Consider the following 25,700-nt stretch of genomic DNA (forward strand, 5'->3'; position numbering starts at 1 on the left):
CGCAGGCCACCCTTCAAAGGTGGACACAGTGAATAGAGCCATCATGGCCATGAGCACGTTGTCAAAGTTGAACTCGCTGTTGTGCCACACTCTTTTATGAAGGGAAGGGTGGTTGACATCTCCGTCCTTATACGAAATGAAGGTGCCCCTGAGAGGAAATGACACATGGTAGGGGTCAAAGCTTGGTCTTAAAGCATGCTCTCGTGCTTAATTTATACTTGCACCAGTGTCATGCGCCATCCGCCATGTATAGTCGATCAACAAGCTCATGTGTCGGATTACCACGATGCAAACTTGTTGCTAGGCTGCTAGGCAATGTTTGGCACACAACACCGGCACACAACCAAATATAAATTTGTCTCGAGATTTGATTTATCATCCTTAATACAAACAAGTAAAATATTGCGACACTGAGATGATGATATAAAGGAACACTAACTTGCACTCGTCAGGGGTGGATTTAGCTTCATCTGTGCAGCGATAAAACTTTCCCTGTGGAACGAGACGATAACGATAACATGTCAATGATGTCACTAATCAATCCACGTTAAATGTGTAGCACTTATTGTCTTCAGCCTCAATATCATGATGACGGCACTAACCTTGAAGAGCTGGACTCCGATACAGGCAAACATAAACTGTAGAAGCGTGGTGACAACCATGATATTACCGATGGTTTTGATGGCCACAAACACACACTGGACCACATGCTGTAACATAAAAAAAAATAAACATTAGAAACTAGAAAAAGGGCAGATCAGGTTGTGGCCGCCTGGTGGCGCTATAATAGGCCAATGTGAAAAGGGTGACATTTGTTATAACAGGCCGTTCTGGATTTGGGGCAGAGTTTAATCGTTGGCATCCAAGGAGTGTGTGTGCACAATTTGGCATCGACTGGGTTAACGGTGCCGGAGATTAGCTGGTGACGCACGCAAGCGCGCACACACACACACACACACACACACACACACACACACACACACACACACACACACACACACACACACACACGCGGAGTGCAAAACATACTCTCTCCCCATGCCTTCGGCCTGGTGGAGACAATTAATGTAAATGCGTAGATAGCATTGATATTGCTAAACAGAGTCGGTGATATTACATATTGTGCTGTAAATGGGGGAACGGCGATGGCGTGTGATAAGACAGTACCTTTAGGCCTTTGGCTCGGTTGATAGCCCTCAACGGTCGAAGAACTCTAAGAACTCTCAGAATCTTTACCACAGAGATGGCAGAGGACCTGAATGAGAGCAAAAGCGAGTGTAGTATAGTGTCAGGTACAGTAATGTGGTAAGAAGACAGAACGATAGAGAGGGAGAGGGAGACACAGGGCTACTCACTGGATCCCAAAGGAGACCAGGGACACTCCCACTACCAGCAGGTCCAGCAGGTTGAAGTAATTCCTGCAAAAGGCTCCTTTATGGAGGAAAGCTCCATATGTTGTCATCTGAGGAGAAGACAGAGGGAGTCAAAGGGGCAAATGATGAAGAGCACACATTTACTAGTGTACATACAAACACACATGCACACACAGTCATATACACAACACCGGACACACACACAAACACTGGTGTCAGATTTTACACTCCTACACTCCTACTATACTCTCTCACGCACGCACGCGCGCGCACGCACACACACACACACACACACACACACACACACACACACACACACACACACACACACACACACACACACACACACACACACACACACACACACACACACACACACACACACACACACACACACACACACACACACACACACACACACACACACACACACACTTCTTAAGACACACTATAACACACATTTCCACAACCTTAATGTAGAGCACTCGTTTCAGGGTGGTGAGCTCAAAACAGTAAAACGGGGAGTTAATAAAGCTATCGTCACCACCCCGCGGCCCATGGCTACATGAAGTCATTCATTTCACAATCCACTATGGGGTCATGGCAATAAAACATGCAGTTTGTTGCCACGCCGAGCAGGGATCGTTATGACCTGCCCGTTCGCTTTAGTGATTGTAAAGAAGAATGCCTTTACTGTCACATTCATGTGGGCCGCTCTTAAAGTATATTCCTTTAAGTTCTTTAATAGTTCAGAGTAGGGGAAAACAGCTCCTTATCAAAGATCCTCAGCAGGCAGAGAGAAGAAAAATCAGCCAAAATAACTCATAAAAGTAAAGGATTTGTTTTCTGAGTGCATGTAAATGTAGAGCCCAGCAGAACAGTGCTAACTATGAGCACTGGTAATCACAATGAGACGTTTCAACCCATACAGTACTGTATGTGGGCTTACAGTATAAATAGCACTGCATTTCTATGCACTCAGTCAGGGATAGCAGACTGAACTATGCTCAATGGGAACATGGTTGATTTTGCCCCCTCTTTTATGGCTTATCTGAATAGCAGTCAGTCAGTATGAAAGGCAATGGAGGAGGTTTTGACTGAAGAAGAATCTGTTAGTTTTTTTTGTGCCTTCACGTTTACGTTGCCAGAAATGTTCTCCAAACTTGTGCTCCAAATTCGACTTCAGTCAATGCCATTATAATGTCCTGTTAAGATTTGTTTCACGGCACAAAGAGTTGCATATATTATTTTTGGTTTATTTAACATCGCCAGGCCGGCCAATCGATTAGCAGCTAATCTCCGGCACCACTGTACCTATCACTAAGCTTTTACAAATCGGCCTGTTCGCTCTGTGTAGCCAAACGGGCCTGACGGAGAGCTGCACTCAAAGAAACGCAATTTTGTCTAGGTTATCTTTTCTTTATAATTTATACATAATATATTATAATATATATATTGTGTCTTCAAAATTCAAAACCATTTCAGCGTCAATGGCCTAAATGTGGTGAATGGGTGTGGATTTATGCCGATGTGTCCTTCCCCCAGCGAGAGCTCATCGATTTGTTTGTGCAGTAAATTGAACAACTCTTGTGTTTGCGTGAATGTGTGCAAAGTAGTTGCAAATCCAATGTTAGTCAGTTTTAAAAGAGGTGCCATGAAGTCAAAGTAAAGAGAAAGGAAACAAACAAGCCAGGTTGAACTAGCGGCAGGTGACACACAAGGAGAGAATGCAGCAAGGCACTCGTTGTCATTTCATGGGGTTACCTTCAATATGATCTCAAATGTAAACATACTAGTGAAGACATAATCTGCATAGCCTAGGACCTGAAAGGCAACCAGACGTGTGCAATGTTACTGCGGGTGGTAGTTAGTCACAGCACGGACAGGGGACACAGGGCATTTACCTTCAAAACGATCTCAACAGTAAAGATAGCCGTGAAAGCATAGTCAAAGTAACCAAGTATCTGCAAGAAGCAACATACATGTTTAAAAAGAGACAGCACATCATGCATCAAAACAAGCTGAATTGAGATTTTATAATACGTATTCTAGATTAACCACTTAAACCCTGTTCAGCAATTTTCCAATCTAAGCTGATCTACAAACTTTCAGTTTGTCAGCTATTTTGGAAAATATTTTAAATTGAAAATGTTTGCCTATAATAACATGCTGAAAATAGGGACACCAGGGTTAGAAGTGGTTAAGCCCAATTTATACAGTACTTCATACCAATTAGTCTGTTCAAGTTCTAAATCATTAATTTAGAGCTTGGAAGAGTACATATATACAGTATATATGCCACAGAAATTATCAAACATTATTGTTACTGCCGGGAGGAAACCTCATAACTCCATTTTTGAGGTTTTTGATTTTTTTTTGCATAAATCAGTGCTATTGAACACCCTTTACGTCTGTGTGTTGTTTCGAAAATATTGAACCAATGGAAAGTAGTAAAACGGGCTTTGGACAACTCCATTGGACCCTCAAAATGTCTGCTAAAGCAACTAACTCCACCACCTCTCCCCCTCTGATGGAAGTCATTGACAATATATAAATTTACAACACCAACTTTGATGAGGCTGTATTGCTTTGTTTTAAAAAATATAAGGTTTTCTTTATTTCCTGAAAAATGAACAATTTGGAGTTATGAGGTTTCCTCCCGACAGCAGAGATATGGAACAACCTCTTAATGATGACTAATAATGATTAATTGCTCTTATTCTCTTAATAATAATTATTATAAGAATGCTCATAACATTCATATAATGCAGGCTTATGAAACAGGCGGTCAGAAGAAAGGGTTAATGAGTTATCATAATAACACACAATAAGTAAAAATCTAATTCACTCAAATTCACAATACTCAAGTTATGTTCACTTGATTAAAGTAATGTCATGAATTAATTTCTTGTATAAGTTAAAGCGAAGTTGGGTATACTTACAATGTTGCGCGCTGAGAAGTTTCGTATTGGATCCTCAGCAGCGAGGGAGGCAGAGCTGAGCATGATGAACACGAGGATGAGATTGGTGAATATGTGATGGTTAATGAGCTTGTGGCAGCCCACTCGGATCCTGAGGGACAAAGCAAACATGCATCTTACTTGATATACGTCAGAATAATGCAGTGTGTAAGGCACTGTTTTCCAAACAGTGGGTTGGGACCCATTTGTGAACCACTGGTGTAAGGAACGACGTACACGCATGCTGTATGTGAATATTTATTGCCACTGTATGTCGCATTTACTATGAAAACATGCATCTCCTGTCCTTTAGTCACCCACGCCATATATGACATGACATCACGCCTCCATATATGGTCACGCCACATGACATCACGCCTCCATATATGGTCATGCCTCATGACACGTCACGCCACCATATATGACCATCTCCATATATGAAGATCAAGACACTGACCTCATTAAACCGTGGATAGCCATACATGGAGAAGACTAGATCATCACCTAGATCTGCATATATGGAGCCGGCCAGCAACTCTACATCTGACCTCAAACCGTTAGATCTCCATATATGGAGCTGACATGTTCTGACATTCCATATGTTGATCCTGCCCAACCCGCCCATCCTGTTCTGACATTCCATATGATGATCTGACCTCATCAAACCCTGTACACTCAATATATCACACTCCATATATGGCCAGTACAGAATTCATTCCATACAGTATGTTGATCTGACACCATGTCAAAGCGCCAGTGCTCGCCCAGCAGTCTGCCGTCTGCTGACACCCAATATGACTGTGAACAAAACACATACATTATGTGAACTTCACCCTTTGAAGTGTGACTTACGGATTTGTATTACTGAAGATGAAGAAGGAACTTCCCTCCGGTATGGGAGTGATCTTTTCCTTCTTTATCAGTTCAGAGATGGCTGGCCGCGGACCCGAAGGGACCTCCGGGTCCTCTTCCTCTGGTAGGCTTAAATCGACTTCCTCCTCTTCCTCCTTATATCGACAGAAGCACAAATGTGAAAATGGCCTAACGTTGGCGTGTCAATAAGACAATGAAATAAAAATTAGCATGTTGTTTAGACAGATGCCTGTTTTGATAACCTAGTGTCCCATTGTAGTTTCTTTGATGGACTACATTGTTCTTTTTAAGTTTGCATTCAGTAGCTTCAGTAAATTGTATATTGTAAATAATTTCATGAAACTATGTTTTTACCTTCGTAATTTCACTAAACTATATTTACCTTCGGGTCTTCTATTTCTTCCTCATCCTTTTTGTCCGGTTCCGCGGGTGCGTTGAGAGACTCAGCATCTGCCAAGTTGTCCACAGCGATAGCCAAGAAGACATTCAGGAGGATATCTATGCAAAGTGCTCAGTAAAGGACAACAGATTAATTGGAGGGACTGAAAAAAGCATTCAATAATAATACATCCTTTAAATGCACCGTAAGCAGACCACATTGTAAGGTGGAGATTGCAGAAAATGCAATAACCCAAAAACAACAAATCACATAGCACACTATTGAAAGCTAGGTGACTTCTGCAAGGAGTGTAAGCGGCTTTACAGACAGGATACAGTTTCCACAGATGAAGAGGATGACGAAGTAAATACACACGATCATCCCTGAGGAGGATGGACCACCGTACGCCATGATTCCATCATACATGACCATGTTCCAGTCCTCTCCTGTCAGGATCTGAGGGCAAAGCACAACAGCCAGACGCAATGCAACTGTCATCACCTTTAGAAAGAGCGGGTTATTTGTTGTATCGATCTAAATGCTGTGCTATTTTAGCCATTTTTGAATGAAAATATTTAACCCCCCAAAAAGTAAATGAAAGACTTGTTAAGTTCTTAAAATAATCTAGCCTACAAAATAGGGTCATCGGGTTGAATGTTTAACTGTTTAACAAAATGACAGACAGATCGTACCACACAATATACAGTTTCTTCAGACTTAAGGAACAATACCCCCCCCCCAGCCCAAGAGACTTGGCAGAAGCCATCATACTATACTGACTGTAAACATACAAACCTGAAACACAGTGAGCATGGCCTGAGGAAAATTGTCGAAGGTGCTCCTCTTTGTCATGGTCTCATCAAAGTTGAACTTGCCACCGAACACCTGCATGCCGAGCAGGGAGAAGATGATGATGAAGAGCAAGAGCAGCAGCAGCAGGGAAGCGATGGACTTCATGGAGTTGAGCAGAGACGCCACCAGATTACTCAACGATTGCCAGTGACTAAAAACGAAGAGACAGAGCACACAGAGGGAGAGAAGTGTTTAACACACACACACACACACACACACACACACACACACACACACACACACACACACACACTTACCGTGTGACCTTGAAGATCCGCAGAAGGCGGACGCAGCGGAACACTGAGATGCCGAGCGGCGACATGATCTCCAGCTCCACCAGGATGGTCTCGGTGATGCCACCGCTCACCACAAAGGTGTCGAAGCGGTTGAACAGCGCCACAAAGTAGGCCGACAGCCCCAGACTGTACATCTTCACCAACATCTCAACTGTGAAACAGCCCAGCAGCACCTTGTTGGCCACATCTGCAAACATATATGATCATTATGTGAGTTCAGTCAGACAACTCTTAGAGTGAATTTAGAATATATATTTATTGAGCATAATTGAGCATAGATATATGAAGCATAGATTGGCGTCAGGGATCTATCCCTATTCATTCCTGGAACATTAACATTTTAGTTAAATTATAAGCCAAGTAGAATGACAGGGAATGAATAAGACCCCCATACAGAAACAGAGGCTGTATACAGGTGGATGCTGGGGAGGCGGTGGGATTTGCAAAAACTTCATGAGGAGCAGGTTAGCCGCAAGCGAGGCAAGGAGACAGCAGCAGCAGCAGCGGCATAGGCGGCGGGTGTGTTTTACCTTTGGGTAGGCTATAGAATTGCGTTGGGGGGGACTCTCGCGGCCGAGCGAAGCTATACTGCCGCTGCAGATTTATTTATTTATTTCCCAGATGGTCTAAAAATGAGTTATTTAGCATACTTTTACCAATGAATTAGCCTAAAATATATATATTTTGGACGATATGGGTCTTTTTCTCAAGTCTCGAGTCAGTGTGTAGATTACCCAGCGGTGTTGCTGCCCCGCCCCTGTGTTCAAGCCGGATCTATCCGATATTTCATATCCTAATTGGCTAACATTGGCTTTCAAAGTTTGCAGGATTGGCCCGTTTTGAACAAAAGGCCTCAAATCATGAACGCAGCGTGCAATTTACATTACAACTTTCACAGACTTTCCTACTAGGCTGAGGAATATATCCCACCCTTTTCACATTGGCCTGTTATAGCGCCACCGACAGGTGGATTTTTGCAAAACACATATTTGGAACAAAATACCTCAAATCAATCAATTGCCATCCAAGGCATGAGAAGAAATTGCACCCTTTTCACATTGGCCTATTATAGCGCCACCAGGAGGCCACAACCTGACCTGCCCTGGTGGAGGCCGGTGCCCAGAGGGGCACTTTATCTAGTTGTTTTTGTTTTTTTAATTAATGCCCTACTTCATCGATGACAATTCCGTGCAAAAGTACAGTAGCACAAAAAGCATATATATATAGATATTTAACAAGATGCAAAGTGCTAACAAGAGCTTCGGACTAACTAATAGCTATATTGGATCCGCTGAAACATACACTATGTCCCCTTCTCCATCTCCTGAAAGAGAACAGTTTTTGACATACTGTACGAGGTTTCCACACGACAATGATATACTGATAAGTATATAACAGCATGCATTTGCAGTGCAGAGGTCTGCCTCCATCCAATACATACCCTGCACTTGTGTCAGCCACATAGGCTGATTGTAGTGTTCCGATGAGATGGTGAGTGTGTTCAGAAACACCAGGACGATGACCAGCCAATAGAAAGGCACCGATTTGACTGCCAACCGGCACTTCCTGCGCATGAACCTGTTACAGTGACGCCAGCGCCGACTGCAGGAAAAGGCGGAGTCAGTACAAAGAGCAAGACTGTCAACGCGAGTAGTGGCTCTCTCTGTGCCAGGGCTGCTCGCTTCACACAAAAATGTGTGACTCGAGTTTAACAGAAGCTTTTGGCCTTGTTAAAAACAACATCTATTTCAAATGAACAAATACAACACGCCAGTGTCTTGATTATGGCAAATCAATACTACTGTTATCTGTACTGTAAGTTAACTAACATGAATGCAGTGGAATGAGGGGGGAAGGGCCGATAGGGAAATGCGTCAATATCATTTTTTGCAAGTCACACAGTACAGTAAATGAGCTCAAAAACACTGCGTAAGGCTATAGGCTCTAAAAATATCTTGTGGTACATGCTGACTTTTTAAGGGCTTTTGATTTATCACCCGCAGTAAAGTCTCATTAAAGTTTCTCCGGGGAACAGGACACAGAGAAAGCCAAGCACGTGTCTTTTAGAAATAAGAGACTATATCACCTCATGCAGACAGACCTTACAATAACAGCTGCATGCATTGCATTGGACGGAGACATTTAGGTACAAGAATAGCACATATACTGACCTGAACTTTGACTTTGATATTTTTTGACTGAAAGAATTAAGAATTGGTCAAAGCTTATACAGTGCAGGATGTAGGCAGGAATTAGACAGTAAGAAAAAGATAAAGACATTTATGACAATATGAACAGTTGTTAAGACAGTAGCAATAGAGAGAAGATGTACAGTACATGAGTGGTATAGCTGTACAACGATTAAAGTGGAACTGTCCAGATATTTAATATAAAACAAATCGTTTTATAATGAGGAGGACGTGACGATCCACCTGACCCAGCATTTCCCAAAGCGCTCTCTCTGTGTGCCGAGACCTCACACTGGAGTACTGCCAGCAGCCTACGTGGTACTCATTAAAGCACATCGTTCTACGTCAGCCGGTGGCCTGCGTTAGAAATCATCAAGCTCCATGCTCGACACATAGGTAGCAAACTGGGAAGTGTTGTTTTCTGATTAACCACTTAAATCCCATATCGTTGAGCAGAGTCTCTTAATGTCTTTTCTGTTATAGCTTATTCGGCTCAAGCTTTACCCCACAATACGGTAGCTGGGGTTTAAATGGTTAACATGTCCTCCTCACAGTAGGGCATAACAGTAGTGGCCATTCATTTTTCCCATAGAGATTTCCAAAAATATCAATTATTTTAAGGCTAGAATCAAGCCATCATGACCATAAAACATTTGAATGTGAATATTTTTGGAAATCTCTATGGGAAAGATGATCAAGCTTTGGATCGGTGGAACCACAAAATGTCCGCCACTGCTATGCCCTATATAGGAACGATATAATTTCCATTGAATATTGAGAGAGTTCTCTTTAACTGGCCAGCAGAAGAAAGTGTGTCTGGTTTTACAACAGCACAGGGTGTGTGCTGCGTGAAACCCCTTTGTTCGTTGAAACCTGTGGCATCGCTTATATTACCAAGGTGGTGGTTGTGTTCAGTGATGTAAAGTAGCTAAGTACATTTACTCAAGTACTGTACTTAAGTACAATTTTGAGGTATTTGTACTTTACTTGAGTATTTCCTATTTTCAATCATTTTATCTACTCGACTACATCTCAGATCAAAATATTGTAGTTTTTACATTTATTTGAAAACTTTAGTTACTTTTGAGATTTTGAGTATTATTACAATATACATTAACCAGCCCTATAGACATTTCGTCCATTTGATAATAGCCGATCACAATGCGTCGTGATGCGACACATTGTGAGCTTGTAGATCTGCTATTTTCAAAAGACTTTTACACATTTGAAAACTTAACATTTTGGTACATTAAGTACATTTGGATGTCAATATGCCAGTACCAGCCAAAGAAGCAGCTTGGACTCCTCATGCATAGAAGGAAGCATGAGGTCAGTCCGCTGCCCCCCCAGGTTGGCAGAGGAAGTGTAGCGCCCAGGATTACATTCGATAATCGTGGGATAAAAATTTAGATTAAAAAAAGATATATGCTAGTACTTTTACTCAAGTACATTTTGAACTTTTACTTGTAACAGAATATTTCTACAGTATATTGCAGTATTGACACTTTTACTGTTTCCACCACTGGTTGTATTGCTAAGGGAGGTGTGAGTGGTTGGATTGGAGATGACAGAGTCTTCCCACAGCATAAGCTTAATTTATACTTCACTGCACGATGGTGCCGCTCAGTGAACTGCTGCATCGAGGCAGATTAAACGCTTGGACATTTTCAAACAAGCGACACCATCATGCAACAAAGCATAAATTAGACGTCAGATGCATTCTGTACATGAATCCACATTCTCACCAGAAAGGTCCGCAGCACGGCGTCTTCTCATCCTCCACACTCGGGTTCTCCGTGTTCACAGACTCTGTTTCACTAGCTGGCACACTCGCTATGGCGATAAACAGAGCGGCATCACACACACACACACACACACACACACACACACACACACACACACACACACACACACACACACACACACACACACACACACACACACACACACACACACACACACACACACACAATTATAGTCATTTCACATACAAAAATATGACAGACTGACAAAACACATGCATGTAAACACACACACACACACACACACAAACAGACACACACAGACACACGTACATAAATGTGCACACATTCCTTCTTACAAACCCACACCTTACTAAACCACAAACAGCAGATCATATATTGTAACAGTTACATTTCAGTCAGACAGTCTGCATTGCAACACGGCTGTCTGAGAGAAAGCAAAACAACACAAAGCAAAAAACAGCTAAGGCAGGCTACACCCACCAAACCTTAGTGCATCAAAAGCAGCCTTGTAGTGGTTAGAATTTTAAGAAAAAAACAACATTATACGTAGATAATTGTTCTTTTTTTTCTTCTCAGTCTATTTGATAGGGCTGCACAATTAATCAACGATAATTGAAAATCATGATTTTATGTTACACAATAATGGGATTGTAAAACGTAAACCTTTGCAAGGAACTAATCAAACAATTTATTTGATCAGCTGTTGCTCCTTGATGACGGCTCATTAAAATGACACAATGTTTATATAACCAGAACAATGTACAAGCCTTAGCGTTCTCTATCTATAATCACGTAAGTCATTACATACCATATGACCACATACGGCAGGCTAACGATAAGTACAATGAACCAAAAAAAAAAATCATCATTATCAATTCATGATAAATCGTCTCGATTACAGTATTAAACTAAATAATCGGGATGATCATGTTAGCCATAATGGTGCAGCCCTACAGCACAATTAGAGATGCAAAAGCTATCTACTGTATCCTCATAGAAATGAGCTAAGCCTTCATGGTTAGCATTGCTGTCACCCTATAGCATTAGGTTGCTGCACATAATCCCTGTCACCATGATTTTACCATGTGCTGAAAGGGAGCTATCACAGGGCAGGTGACTGGACAGCTGCTCTATGAGGGCTGAGTTGTATTATGCATATGATGAGGAGGAGGACGAGTGGGGGGTGGGTCCGGGGAAGAAAGATGATACAGAGAGAGAGAGAGAGAGAGAGAGAGAGAGAGAGAGAGAGAGAGAGAGAGAGAGAGAGAGAGAGGGGGAGAGCTCTTCCGACGCTATCTGAAAATGCTATCCTCAAAGCACTGCAGGGGCTTTGCGAGAGCGCCTCTGTACAGACACATGATTAATAAGCCTGCGTGGTGAAGCGTTGCCCAGTTTCAGCGATGATGTGAGCTCACGGTGTGTTGAGATACTCGCTCAGCTGCTGCTGCTGCTTAGATTGCGTTGGAGGAGCGTTTCACTTTGATTCCATGAGTCCTCAGACAGCTTTCTCTCTCTCTCTCTTTCTGCAAATAGTGCTGACTGCTGGCGTAGCGATCTGGATTTAGCCCCCCAGTTTCCTATTCTCCTATTCACTTTAAGCCCCCCTTCGTTGCCTTCTCCTCCCCCCTCCCCCGCATCAGGAGACACAGGGAGAAAGCTGTGTAACGGCTGCTAACGGCGCTGTATTTCTATTGCTCATCACACTCACAGGAAAAAATAGTGGCCAGGCTCATTCATGTGTGTGTGTGTGTGTGTGTGTGTGTGTGTGTGTGTGTGTGTGTGTGTGTGTGCATGTGCGTGTGTGTATAGTGGTGTTTATATAGTGGTGTTTATACAGAAAACACGGGAGGATAAAGCCAGGACAGCAAGAACTGTGATGTTCAAATAGAAGGGTCAGACACAATAGCAAAGCACAAGCAGGGTAATGAGGCATTATATCAGGCTGCACGCATCATCATGTGCACGCACGCACGCACGCACGCACGCACGCACGCACGCACACACACACACACACACACACACACACACACACACACACACACACACACACACACACACACACACACACACACACACACACACACACACACACACACACACACACACACACACACACACACACACACACACACACAGTATTACTATACTTGTGAGGACATCAACATTCTAGGACGAAATTCTTATTTCTCTACATTTCTTAAACTCTTAAACTAAAGCTGAAAATATCAAGATCACAGCGTGTTGTGAAGTGCTGTGATATGTTGTGAGCTTGTAGATCTGATATATTGGTGCACAATACCGGTGCATCACTAAGTACCTTTTTTTACCACAAAACATAGTTGCTCTTTTTCACTATACTTGTTGGGACGTTTGGCTCTCAAAAGTATAGTAATGCACACACACACACACACACACACACACACACACACACACACACACACACACACACACACACACACACAGTGCTGGTCGGAGAGTAACCACATCATTTACCATGAGTTTCGGAGGACTGGCTGAACCACCCAAACCTGCTTCCTTTCTTCTTCTCTGTAAGGTCAGCCAGTGTCACCCCTTCATGTGTTGTACATGCAAGCCCATGCATTCACACACAGCAGAGGAGCGTGGGGAGTGGGGGGCGAGAATGGAGTGCCATCAACATGGGTTATACAGTATACAGTGCAGATGCACGCACTAGGGCTGGGCAAAGAAGTGAAAATACATAACCGATAGACCAACTAAATCTATAGGTTAATATAAAAATCAAGAAGCAAACTGTTTTCAGTCACAGTGTCGTACAACGTCGAATAGATAAGGCATTATATTATACAGTGTACGGTGTGGTCAGGACCCATTTTTGGGTTGCGGACCCATTTTTGGGGGTTGCGAGAAAATATCCCCTATCCCCATTTGGTTTTCTACATTTTCTAAAAGCAGTTTTATATTTCTTATATCAATGAATCAACACAAAAAAATCTAATATATATTTTGTAATAGACTAAATCTTTTGGCTGATTAACCACTTAACCCCTTATTATACTTCATTGTAATGATGTGAAAATAGCCAATCTACAAGCTCACGGCACGCCGCATTGCGGCACGCTGTGAGCTTGTAGATGTGCTAAAAAAGTTTAAAAAAATCGTGATACTGATTTCAAGTCGTATCAACCCAGCCCTAGTACATACACACACACACACACAAAGAACCACAAAGAACAGCGATGACAACAGTAGCATTCCAAGTAAACAACAGCGAATGACAACACCACCGGGAGGAGCCACATGGACTGTAGACACTGAGGAGGGGTAGAGGAGGCATATGGACAGCGTTAGTCACGACTCACAGGTGCCTGCACGTGACGTCACCAAGCTCCACATTACAATTACGTATAAAACAATAAATGTCACAGTGCAAATAAAAAACACACTTACAGGCATATACAGTATTTGGCCTTAATGGACACTTCTTCAAACGGTTGTGTCGTGCGATGAAAACTGAAACAAAATTCGGTCAAAGCCTGGCACAGTATATGACCAAAACCACTGGAGTGTGTATGAAACGCTGGATCGCTTTTCATTTGAAACGACGGATGCAGGAATCAGCGACGTTCGGCCGGTGTAACTTCAATGGTATAACTTCATCGTTCAGTGATGTTCATGGTTTTCTGATACATGTACTCAACAGTGGCCACACAAGTAGCACTAATTGTGAGCACCATTTGCTCACAAAGTGTCTGTTTGAATAGCTTTGAAATCCCCCAGGGGACCATACTATACCATGCTGGCTAAGTGGCTATAAATGCTCATTTAAGGCACGGCAATAAAGGCAATTCTGCTGCTGTGATATTGAACGTATAATGCAATAGGACCTTATGCTGTGAGTATAACTTGTAAAGAAGACAGGTTATGGCAAAGAACAGATGCAAAAGTGAAGCGATGTGCAGAAACCACATAACTTACCGGTACATTGGTGACAAGAAGTGTCTTTTCTGAACAAGCGCCTATCTTTAGTTTATCATACTGAGCGAATTGGGTGAGCGGAGAGAAAAAGAGGTAGAGAGAGGTAGATGAAAGATATTTCAGATATGTTCAGGTATTTCAGTACAACAGTAATGGCAGCACAGTGAAGCGCTGTCGTGCATCATCTGTGCTGCGTACTGTACAGCACTGGTTCCCAAACACTGGGCCGGGGCCCATTTGTGGGTCTCGGACACATTTTTATGGTTTTTATGCTTAGTTTTTAAGTATTATTATTAAAAAATATATTAAAAAAAAACATTCCCACAAAAAACCCTGATCTGCTATTTTCACAAACAAGTCATTATCCCTCTCTGGTTCACACAGTGAGTTCCACTAACACCAGTGTCATGTACTGAGGATGAAGATGAGAAAATTGTGGGTACGACGAGTCTTAGGGTAAGACTAAAGCTACTACTATTACAATTTTAGTTAGTTTTAGTCACACCCAACTCACCACTCACACTGTTTTTGTAAAGCCTCGTTTTTTTTTCTTTTCCAGTTTTTTCAGTTTTTTTTTTTCATTATTTTGTTTGTTTTAGTTCACTATACTGTAATAAGCCTGGTCCTTACGGTTGCGTTTTCCCCCCTCTTCATCCTCATTGTCGGGGTCGATGTCCTCAGCCTGGGTGATCCAGTCCAGGTAGCCCATCAGATCCTCCTCCAGCTGCTGCTTCTCACGGAGCTTCTGGAAGTCACCGCGGGCTTTGGCCTTCTCTCTCTCCTTAGAGAACTCTCTGGTTAGCACCAGCACACAAACAGAAGCGCCAACACACGCGCGCACACACACACACACACACACACACACACACACACATGCACAGACACGCACGCATACACACGCATACACACGCATACACACGCACGCACGCACGCACGCACACACACACACACACACACACACACACACACACACACACACACACACACACACACACACACACACACACACACACACACACACACACACACACACACACACACACACACACACACATTAAGGTACACTGCATGAGGGGGTGGGCAATATATTGATATTATATTGATAACGTGATAGGAGACTAGATATCACCTGGGAATGTCATTATTATTATACCTTATTTGCAGATTTTATCATACTGTAGCCATTACTGATGATTTTTAAGCAAAAATCCCATTGTCTCAATATTTTTAAAGCACCCATAGTTATCCACACAATATCGTCACAATATCGGCTAGTACACACAGTGCGCACACAAACACAGGCGCGGGCGTGCACACACACACACACACACACACACACACACACACACACACACACACAAACACACACACACACGCATGCAAGTGCGCACACACACACTCACTCACACACGCACGCACACACACACACACACACACACACACACACACACACACACACACACACACACAAGCATGCACACACACACGCACGCACGCACGCACGCGCACACACACACACACACACACACACACACAAAGCACAAAAAAAAAAAAACACAATACTGCAACAGCAAACATCAATGTCACACTGCAGATAAATGAACACTAGTCCATTAGAATGAGTCTGACCTTAACTTATCTTATTGGCATACTGCAGATTACTATTCCATACTTCACTGGGTCTGATCATCGGTGTGTTTTTCTAAACCTTAACCACTGGAGGGAGGTGTGCTCCTTTCACTGACAACACATTTACAGATCTAGTGCAGTGTTCAGCATAATTCAGCTTTGAATATGTATTTACGGTATGAGAAAATATGGATTGCTAGTGTTCTGTAGAGAAGCTCTCAAGAAGGCAATTATAGTATTTATGCTGTGATCAAATCGCAGCTTAACACTGACATTCTTATGACACAAAATAACTTGATGAAAAGACTGTAGCTATACTTCAGTCATTATGCCAAGAGTGTATACTGCCCTTTGTTTGCTGTGTTGTTCATGTCTGTGTATACTTTGCATAGCGAAAACAGCCGATCTACATGCTCACAACGTGCTGCATCGCAATGCATAGCTTTTGTAGATCTGCTATTTTCTTTAACTAATAGAAAAGAAAAAGAAGAGAAACAGAATAAAATTGAACGTATTTAAATCATTTAAAAATTTAGAAGTTTTGCCTTAAATAGGGAGGTAACCTTGCTGACTTTTCCATCCACTTTTAAAATCCAGGCTATACTATAGCTGGTCAGCCATCGAGTATTAATTCTACAATCATACACCACCCCCACTCCATACAGCTAGTGGGAAACCGGCGTTTGGAAGGGCTTACAGTAGGAGTGCAGAGGGGGTGAAGGGCGAGGAATAAGATTAATTTCTCTCTCAGGAGGTTGGTTGGGTTATGGACCGGGTGGGGGAGAGACAGATCACTTTGCGGTTGCCGTGGAGAGGACACGATAGTGGAGAGCCAACAAAGGTCAAAGAAGCCAGCCTAAGAAACAATAGCCAACACTCATCTGCACCTCTTAAGCAACCTGACTGCTGTCTCAGACTTCAGAATTGTGCGTCATATGATTAGAAAGGATTTCTCACACTGCAAGCATTTAGGCATGTCAGATTTCCAGAATGTGAGCCGATCTGAATGATATTTTTGGGGCTCAGACCATTAGTTTGCAACACACAGCATCACATATCACACACAGAGTAAAATCCTCAGTGCTATCCATTTGTAACTGAAGATTTTACCGCACAGCATATAGCAAAGCCACTCAAATAAAATGACCTCTTACCCACTTAGCACGCCCAACACAAGGTTAAGCACGAAAAAAGAGCCCAGTATGATCAGGGTAACAAAAAAGACTGCGGGTGTCCCAAAGCCCATAGCGTCATTGACCTGCAGGAGCCCAAAGCAGCCAGTTAACATACAGCAACACATACAGAGACAGAGAACCCAACAGAAGGTCTCTGTCTGCGTGGACAACAAGGTGCTTACCCGCTCAACACACCCAAAACCAGGTTAAGAACGAAAAAGGAGCCGAAGATCACAAGACTGACAAAGTACACCCACGGAAGCTCAAAGCCCATAGCATCATTCATCTAAAGGAAAACACAGAGAAGATGGAAGGAACGAAAGACAGAAGAAAAGATTAAGAGAATAATATTAAATTCAGGAAAACAAGTTAAGAAAAGTAGCATGCCTTTTAGAGCAGTGGTTCCCAAAGTGCGGTCCCAGTACCCCAGTGGTTCTTGAGGGAGTTCCAGGGGATCCCCAGCTAAATGATAGTTTGTAACCAAATGGACCCTTATGGGTCTGTAACTCTGAGTGTACAAATGGACCCGTAACGGGTCCATTTGGTTCCATTTGTACACTCTCAGAATTTAATAAAAATTTATTTTACAATATAAATTGGTGGTCCCAGAGATATAAATGCCATTAAATGGGGGTCTGTAGCCTAATGCATGTCAAACTGGGGGTCCTTGAAATTAAACGGGTTGAGAATCACTGCTAGAGCCGTAAAAATCTTCTCTTATGGTGCTCCCTGGCATATCTTTTCAAATGGGGGTCCTTGAGCTAATTAGTGTCAATTTGGGGGTCCTTGACATGGAAAAGTTTGGGAACCACTGTGACTGTGTGGTGTGTGTGTGTGTGTGTGTGTGTGTGTGTGTGTGTGTGTGTGTGTGGATGTGTGTGTGTGTGTGTGTGTGTGTGTGTGTGTGTGTGTGTGTGTGTGTGTGTGTGTGTGTGTGTGTGTGTGTGTGTGTGTGTGTGTGGGGGGGGGGGGACTGTCTCTGGCTGTTGAGTGGATTCAATCAACCAGTCATATCAGACAGGAATAGAAAGTAATGTGACCTAGAAAGATCTAAATTTAACAAAAGCTTCAACTGTCAGAATGTCAGTCCCCATCCCAGCCTTTTGTCTGATCTACTGTATAAAACATGTGAATCACAGGCATGCGTGAGGTCATGAGCTATTGAGGGCAGGCATTCACCCAGTAGAGCACGTCTGTCCAGCCCTCCATGGTGATACACTGGAACACCGTCAACATGGCGAACATGAAATTGTCAAAGTTGGTGATGCCCCAATTGGGACCATGCCAGCCCTCCATGCACCGGGTGCCATTGATGGTGCACGTGCGCCCATGCCCATTGACTGCACACGGAGCTGGATCATCCTCCGGTGACATCACTAAAGCCGAGAGAAAAGACATCACAGACAACAATTTCATGAACCAGAGGGATGGTGGAAATCCATTTATGAATCGTGTGTTGTTGGTGAACCAGTCGTATCTGGACACCACAGTGAAAGCTGACATTGTCCTAAAGTTCCTAAACTTGTCACAGACAGGATGCACTACAAGAAGTTTGTTTAATATCCTGAAAAGAAAATTATTTCTCTTCCTCCTTAACATCTGAGATTGTTTCCATCGACCGTTGGTTATCAACATACAGACCTGTGCTACCTGTGCACTCTGAAGGAGCAAATAGATGTTAGGCCAATGCTTTTCATCACATCATTAAAAACATGTGAACAATTGTGAGTTGTGGTGTGTAAACAACTGTGTTGCGGTTGTTTGCTGTCTGTGTTTACCATTTTGCAACACAGTGTACAATTTGTTTAGTGAGTGAGAACTTTTCAATTTGTGCTTGTACATCTGATAGCATTTTTGAAAAATCTTGGAAGTATGAGGCATTTCTAGGGATCGGCCTAAATAGGTTACATTTCTAAACCCTGATAGCATTTTTGAAAAACCTTGGAAGTATGAGGCATTTCTAGGGATCGGCCTAAATAGGTTAAATTTCTAAACCCTTTTAAAGATTTTGCAGAAAGAGTGATTGATTTGACAAATGGGTTTAGGCCACTGAACAGCTGGTTCAGGGAATGGGGTTTAGTGTTTTAGCAATTGACCCTTTGCTAAACCCCACCCCAAAAGCGATTGTCCGATGCCAATCCAAATAGTTTACCAACATTGCTTTCGTCACCTCATAGTCAATGTTATTTTTCATGTGTGTTGTTGAACACATACTAGTGTACACAGATTAACGCTGGGAAAGTTACACGACTGACCCACCCAGGTGATGGCAATAATACTAATCACTGTAGTACAGTGCATTACATGATCGGGAAGTTGTACAACGCAGTTTCAGGAGTAGAGACCTGCTTATCACAGCCACACCCCGCTCACTCCTCCCTTATCAACATCACCTGCCTTCCATTATCATTCGGCCAATCCCTGTCACAATCACCACTGTATAAAATGCACCTCTACTGCCTACGTGGTCTTGAACAATCCCCCCATCCACCCTTACCACCTCCAAATCTCCTCATTCTCCCCCTTCTCTCCATCTCTTCCAAGAATCCGGGGCAGTATAGGAGCAGAGATGTCCGTTCCCTGAGCAAGCATCGACAGCGTCCACTCCCATGACTACTCCCCCACCCTGAGTCTCACCCTACCTGGGTTCCCCATCCAATACGATCATCCTCCCTTTTTGTTCAATAAAAACCGTTAAACTTTGAGCAGAAGATGTGGTGCTGTGGTCTCTTCTTAACGGTTGTTAAAGTTGATTGAGGTGGATACTGTTTCTCCCTCTAACATTTCCTCGTGTTTCTAGTGTCATGCGCATTTGTCCACTGCATAGCCTACTGCAGGCCTTGTCGACTAGATTTAGAAGACATTTTGAAGCTCTTGCTACTGAAATTATTATTTATATATATATATATATTTATATTATTTATATGGAGAAATCCCGTCATGGGTGGGTGGGGCTCAGTGAAGGGCTAATTGTGGAAAAATTATGCAAGACTAAAACTAACCGACTAAGGTCAGTTGTGGCTACTTGGCACTAACAATTAAATTCACACTAACATTCTGTTATTGTGTGTGTGAGAACGCTGAAAAAACAAACAACCACTACACGGCTTTAGTGTAGTGTGATCAGGAAGTGTACAGATGGGCGTACCTGAGCCAACCATATGGAAGCAGGTAGCGTGCATTTTGCCGATGAACAGCTCCAGACCAATAATAGCATAGATGATGATGACAAACAGGACCAGGAGGGCAATGTGAAGAAGAGGGACCATGGCTTTAATGATGGAGTTCAACACCACCTGTAAACCTAAGCAGGAAGGAAAACACATGCACGCCTATGCTTAGACAGCGTATGGTATTTAACCACAGGTTTGTGTACATACAGTACAGGTCATCAGGGTACGTGGACAACAAATCAGTCTATCAATGTTTAAATGCATTAACATTTTTGTACTATATAAATGAGTATAGTACAGTGTATTATACAGAAGTGTGTCATAAGCATGTTCTGCCTACACAGCCCAGAGCTCATGTCTCTGAGGCATTGATTTAGACTCTGAGAGAACATTCCCCAGGGACTGCACATGAGGCCATATGGACTCATGTGTAGTTCATGCTGCAAATAACAGCAAGGAAAAAATGATACCCAAACAGTGTTCATTTAAAGAGTGTAAAAATCACACCCGTGTGAAGTGAGTGGTGCAACTCCGTGTAGGGGTTCCCGGGGGGGAGGAGGGGGGAGTTCCAGACCCACAGGAACGCATCCAGGGTTCGTGCTCATACCCAGCCAGCCACCCAGCCAGCCACCCACCCACATAGCTCCATAAGGGAGTCAAAAATGGACCCGTAGGATCTATTAAATGAACACTGAGTAGAGTAGAGGTTTCATTCAGGAATGACTGGGACAATAGTGACACTTACTGGGTACTCCTGAGACCAGCCTCAGGGGGCGCAGCACACGGAAGGCTCGGAGGGCTTTAACATCAAATCCACCCCCGCCCCCATGATGGCCGTGTGGGTGGTGCTCCGTGGGCATAGCAGCAGCAGCGGCGGCGGCGGCGGCAGCAGCAGCTTCTGCCTTATCTTCTTTGGATGAGGTCAAAACCTCTAAGACAACACTGAACAGCCTGTAAACAAAAACAAAACAGACAAGACAAAAAGAGAGAAGAGAGAGGATGTCAAAGACTCAACACATGTGTCATTAGCACACCAAGGAAAACTTTTTGCGGTAGAGCTATGATGAAAAGCAATGATTTGATTTTAAGGCCATGATTCCCCCATTAACCTTTTTGATGCAATGTAAACTGGCAATGTTCCTAGGAATTGTAATCAGCAGTATTTCATTATACTTCTGTTGTGTTGTCCCACTGTGTTCTCTATATTGATTTTGCTGAATTTGCCAATTCAAATCGTGCTGCAAGCAAACTTGCTGATCTGCATTGCCTTGAAAAATGCCTATGTGTCATAACATTTAGATTAACATTTTCATTCCCAGTTAGAGTGGCCAAGCATAGAGGGTGTAACTGTATAACAGTTTATAGAGCCAATTTTACATACAGCATAATGCAAACGTAACATTGTTCTGAAGCCTGCCTTTCCTCTTAATATGCTCTCTGTATTTTATAAATGTATCAACACTGAACGATTAACGAATCATATAAAGCAGATCAATGCTACTGCTATAGCTATAGTAAATGAGAAATCACAGTAAAAGCGCAGGAGTAACCCTCTTGCCATAAAAGAGAACACTTCATTACACTCGGTTAGACTTTCCTCACCTAGCAAAATCATCTCAGAACATCACATCAAAGCAAAGGACTGAATAGAGCTGGCAATAGAGGCTGGGTAGGGGATACTGTACTATCAAGCATGGTTCGATTTGCTGGAAGGGTCCATGGGTTAGGTTTGCCTCGAATTTTGGTATTCCTCCTCAGGTCAGTAATTTTTTATCGGAGGTGGGGATATGATTTACAGCTTCTTCTGGTCAGAACCACATTTACGATGGCATCACCTATTTGTGTTAATTAAAAATGTGTGTCTAATTTGGTCAAAAGCTCACACCTCATTGCAACGTCTTGTGAGCTTGTAGGGAAATGTCCCTGTTTTCCTGGTTCCTGTTTTTTTTTTTTACATAACAAATAAAATACAAAACCATTCATATGCAAACACACAATTGCAAATGTATATATATTTATTAAATTATATATAAAACAATATAATAAAGGAAGATGTTACAGATGTGACCCCGACAAACTACATTCTACAATAGATTACTATGTTCCCATTTCAGAGCTACAGTATATCACAGCTATATTAGACATTGACAGGATTATGTTAGTGTAGTTGAAAGTGATTTAACTGCAGCAGCCTCCCATTGCAGTAGGAGACATGTCTGCATATGGATCAGCCCTGCACACTGCATACATTCAGCCAGATATGTGACTGCATGGAAGATTAGCCCTGCACACTGCATACATGCAGCCAGATATGTGACTGCATGGAAGATTAGCCCTGCACACTGCATACATGCAGCCAGATATGTGACTGCATGGAAGATTAGCCCTGCACACTGCATACATGCAGCCAGAGATGTGACTGCATGGAAGATTAGCCCTGCACACTGCATACATGCAGCCAGAGATGTGACTGCATGGAAGATTAGCCCTGCACACTGCAAGTATACATGCAGCCAGAGATGTGACTGCATGGTAGATTAGCCCTGCACACTGCATACATGCAGCCAGAGATGCAACTGCATGGAAGATCAGCCCTGCACACTGCAAGTATACATGCAGCCAGAGATGCGACTGCATGGAAGATTAGCCCTGCACACTGCATACATGCAGCCAGAGATGCGACTGCATGGAAGATTAGCCCTGCACACTGCATACATGCAGCCAGAGATGTGACTGCATGGAAGATTAGCCCTGCACACTGCATACATGCAGCCAGAGATGTGACTGCATGGAAGATTAGCCCTGCACACTGCATACATGCAGCCAGAGATGTATACCTGCATGAAAGATCAGCCCTGCACACTGCATACATGCAGCCCAGCCAGAAATGTAACTGCATGAAAGTCAAGATCAGCCCCGCATGTTACATGTATACATGCAGCTAGAGATGTGACCTAGCTATCCACTGGACTGTGTGTATATTAGAGGAGAGGGAAGTGACAGAGGAGAACGAATAAGCCACTGATGAAAAGGAGATAACCAGAGGAGAGGGTGCATGTGCAGGGAAATGTGTGTGTGGGTTTGTCACATGTGTTTGTGCGTGCGTGCGTCATTTACTGTAGAGGTCAGGGGTTAGGGTTATTTTTCTACTTAGTTGCGCACTGGTATCTTGCACCCAAAAACAGCTGATGTACAAGCTCACAATGTGTTGCAGGACGAAGTTTGTGAGCTTGTAGATCAGCAACAATGCCGGCGCACAACCAAGTATAACTCATGCTATAAGGTTTAGGGTTGAAGTCCAGCTGAAATTGCTTTTTTGCAACCTTCATTGTGTTTCCTCATAAAACAGAGACTGGTTGTGCCAATCACAGTCTCAGCAAATTGTCCTGTCCCCTCAGGCTATGGGATCCCTGTCTTGTGCCGGCACTCACTCACATACCACGAGGCAGAGAGAGAGAGGCAGTGCAGAGGCACATATATGTTACTGCAAACCTATTTCTCTCCTCAAATGTTTACAGATACATATTTTAGTATACTGCAGTGCTAACGTTTAAACAACCATGTTTGTAATGCACCGTCCATCATGATTTATGATTATTCATAGGGGCTTGCTGGTGTTATGACTGTTATCACACATTATGTTTTTGCTTGACAGGAAGTAATTGATTTTCTTTGTTCCCCAATTATTTCTACTATAGCTCATCTTTAAAAATAGCACAAAAACTCAAAACAAACAAAAAAAGAGTGTGTGTGTGTGTGTGTGTGTGTGTGTGTGTGTGTGTGTGTGTGTGTGTGTGTGTGTGTGTGAGAGAGTGTGTGTGCGTGTGCGTGTGCGTGTGCGTGTGTGTGTGTGTGTGTGTGTGGGAAGAGTGTAATAATGAAGGGGGAGTGAGAAGGGGAAAGCATGGAATATAACAATTTGAGAGGATGGAATGTAATGGAAATAATGACATAGTAGTGATATAATAAATTCAGACCTGTCTGAACTGAGTGGTGCTGTACTGTACTGTACTGTACTGTACTGTACTATTACTGTCTGTCTGTCTGTCTGTCTGTCTGTCTGTCTGTCTGTCTGTCTGTCTGTGTGTGTGTGTGTGTGTGTGTGTGTGTGTGTGTGTGTGTGTGTGTGAGGCTGCGCAACAGTGACACTTGGTGGTGACAAAACGCTATTTCCGTGCTCAGACGGACCCAGCCAGGGACACACATTGCTGCACCACTCAAAAACAAAACACAGCGAGATAGAGTGTGAGGATACGACAGTGAGGGAGAAAAGAGTAGACTGTACTAATAAAGGAGGGAGGGTTGGACTTGGATAGGAGATGGTGACTCACACCAGTGGTGGCTCTGATTTATTCTCTGTCTTTTCTGGGTCATAGATTGTTGGTGTATCAGTGGTGGAAAGTAACTAAGTACATTTACTAAGTACTGTACTTAAGTAAAAATATATTTTGTAATATTTTTTTCATTATATTACAAAAACATTACTACTTAAGCCCTTATAAGCACTTATATTTATGCATAAGCTATTTGAAATTAGCCGATCTCCAAGCTCAGATCAGCAATTAAAAAGAAAAAAAGAAAGTATGGGGGAAAAAATAATTGATTACTTTTACTTTTGGCACTAAAGTATATTGATGGCAATACTTTTGTACTTTTACTGAAGTAGAATTTTGAACACAGGCCTTTGACTTGACTATGTTGTGGTATTGCTTCTTTTACTAAGTTACTAAGTAACTTCACCGATCTTCGACCCATCTTCATATAATCGTTCCTCACTAATGAGACAATTATAATAACTATGGTAAGATGTTTCTCAGAGGGCTGTGGACCGTTCAGAAACCCGCAAACAGGGACATTTTCAACATTTTCCAACAGAATGTTTGAAAATGTAAGAAAACGTCCGACATGGAAACAATTTCGATGCAAAAATAATTGCGGCCATCTAAAGAAAATTGTGATTGTACAAATGTAACCAAATGGACCCTTTACGAGTCCCTTTGTACACCCTCAGAGTTAAATTAAAACACTGAGGATTTTTCTGTGTAGAAAAGGCTTAAACAACTTGAACTTAAACACAA

The 25,700-nt window shown here is 42.7% G+C and overlaps 1 protein-coding gene across 1 annotated transcript in view; it reads right to left on the reverse strand.

The window, feature by feature from the left end:
- The window catches only part of cacna1da (calcium channel, voltage-dependent, L type, alpha 1D subunit, a), a gene marked incomplete at its 5' end in the record, with an annotated part of 72,642 nt that overhangs the window by 26,347 nt on the left and 20,595 nt on the right, over positions 1-25,700 (reverse strand). The window contains 22 exons of the mRNA XM_080778071.1: positions 2-148; positions 440-492; positions 603-710; positions 1,168-1,255; positions 1,356-1,462; positions 3,138-3,197; positions 3,278-3,337; positions 4,316-4,445; positions 5,186-5,340; positions 5,589-5,704; positions 5,921-6,041; positions 6,381-6,588; positions 6,695-6,920; positions 8,175-8,335; positions 8,905-8,931; positions 10,668-10,755; positions 13,182-13,259; positions 15,276-15,439; positions 17,632-17,735; positions 18,629-18,825; positions 20,598-20,753; positions 21,368-21,573. Of these exons, the coding sequence (XP_080634197.1) occupies positions 2-148; positions 440-492; positions 603-710; positions 1,168-1,255; positions 1,356-1,462; positions 3,138-3,197; positions 3,278-3,337; positions 4,316-4,445; positions 5,186-5,340; positions 5,589-5,704; positions 5,921-6,041; positions 6,381-6,588; positions 6,695-6,920; positions 8,175-8,335; positions 8,905-8,931; positions 10,668-10,755; positions 13,182-13,259; positions 15,276-15,439; positions 17,632-17,735; positions 18,629-18,825; positions 20,598-20,753; positions 21,368-21,573 (2,760 nt within the window). The remainder of the gene's footprint in view (position 1; positions 149-439; positions 493-602; positions 711-1,167; positions 1,256-1,355; positions 1,463-3,137; positions 3,198-3,277; positions 3,338-4,315; positions 4,446-5,185; positions 5,341-5,588; positions 5,705-5,920; positions 6,042-6,380; positions 6,589-6,694; positions 6,921-8,174; positions 8,336-8,904; positions 8,932-10,667; positions 10,756-13,181; positions 13,260-15,275; positions 15,440-17,631; positions 17,736-18,628; positions 18,826-20,597; positions 20,754-21,367; positions 21,574-25,700) is intronic.

Source organism: Protomyctophum bolini (genome assembly GCF_963924005.1).
Source record: "Protomyctophum bolini genome assembly, chromosome: 2".
NCBI lineage: Eukaryota > Metazoa > Chordata > Actinopteri > Myctophiformes > Myctophidae > Protomyctophum > Protomyctophum bolini.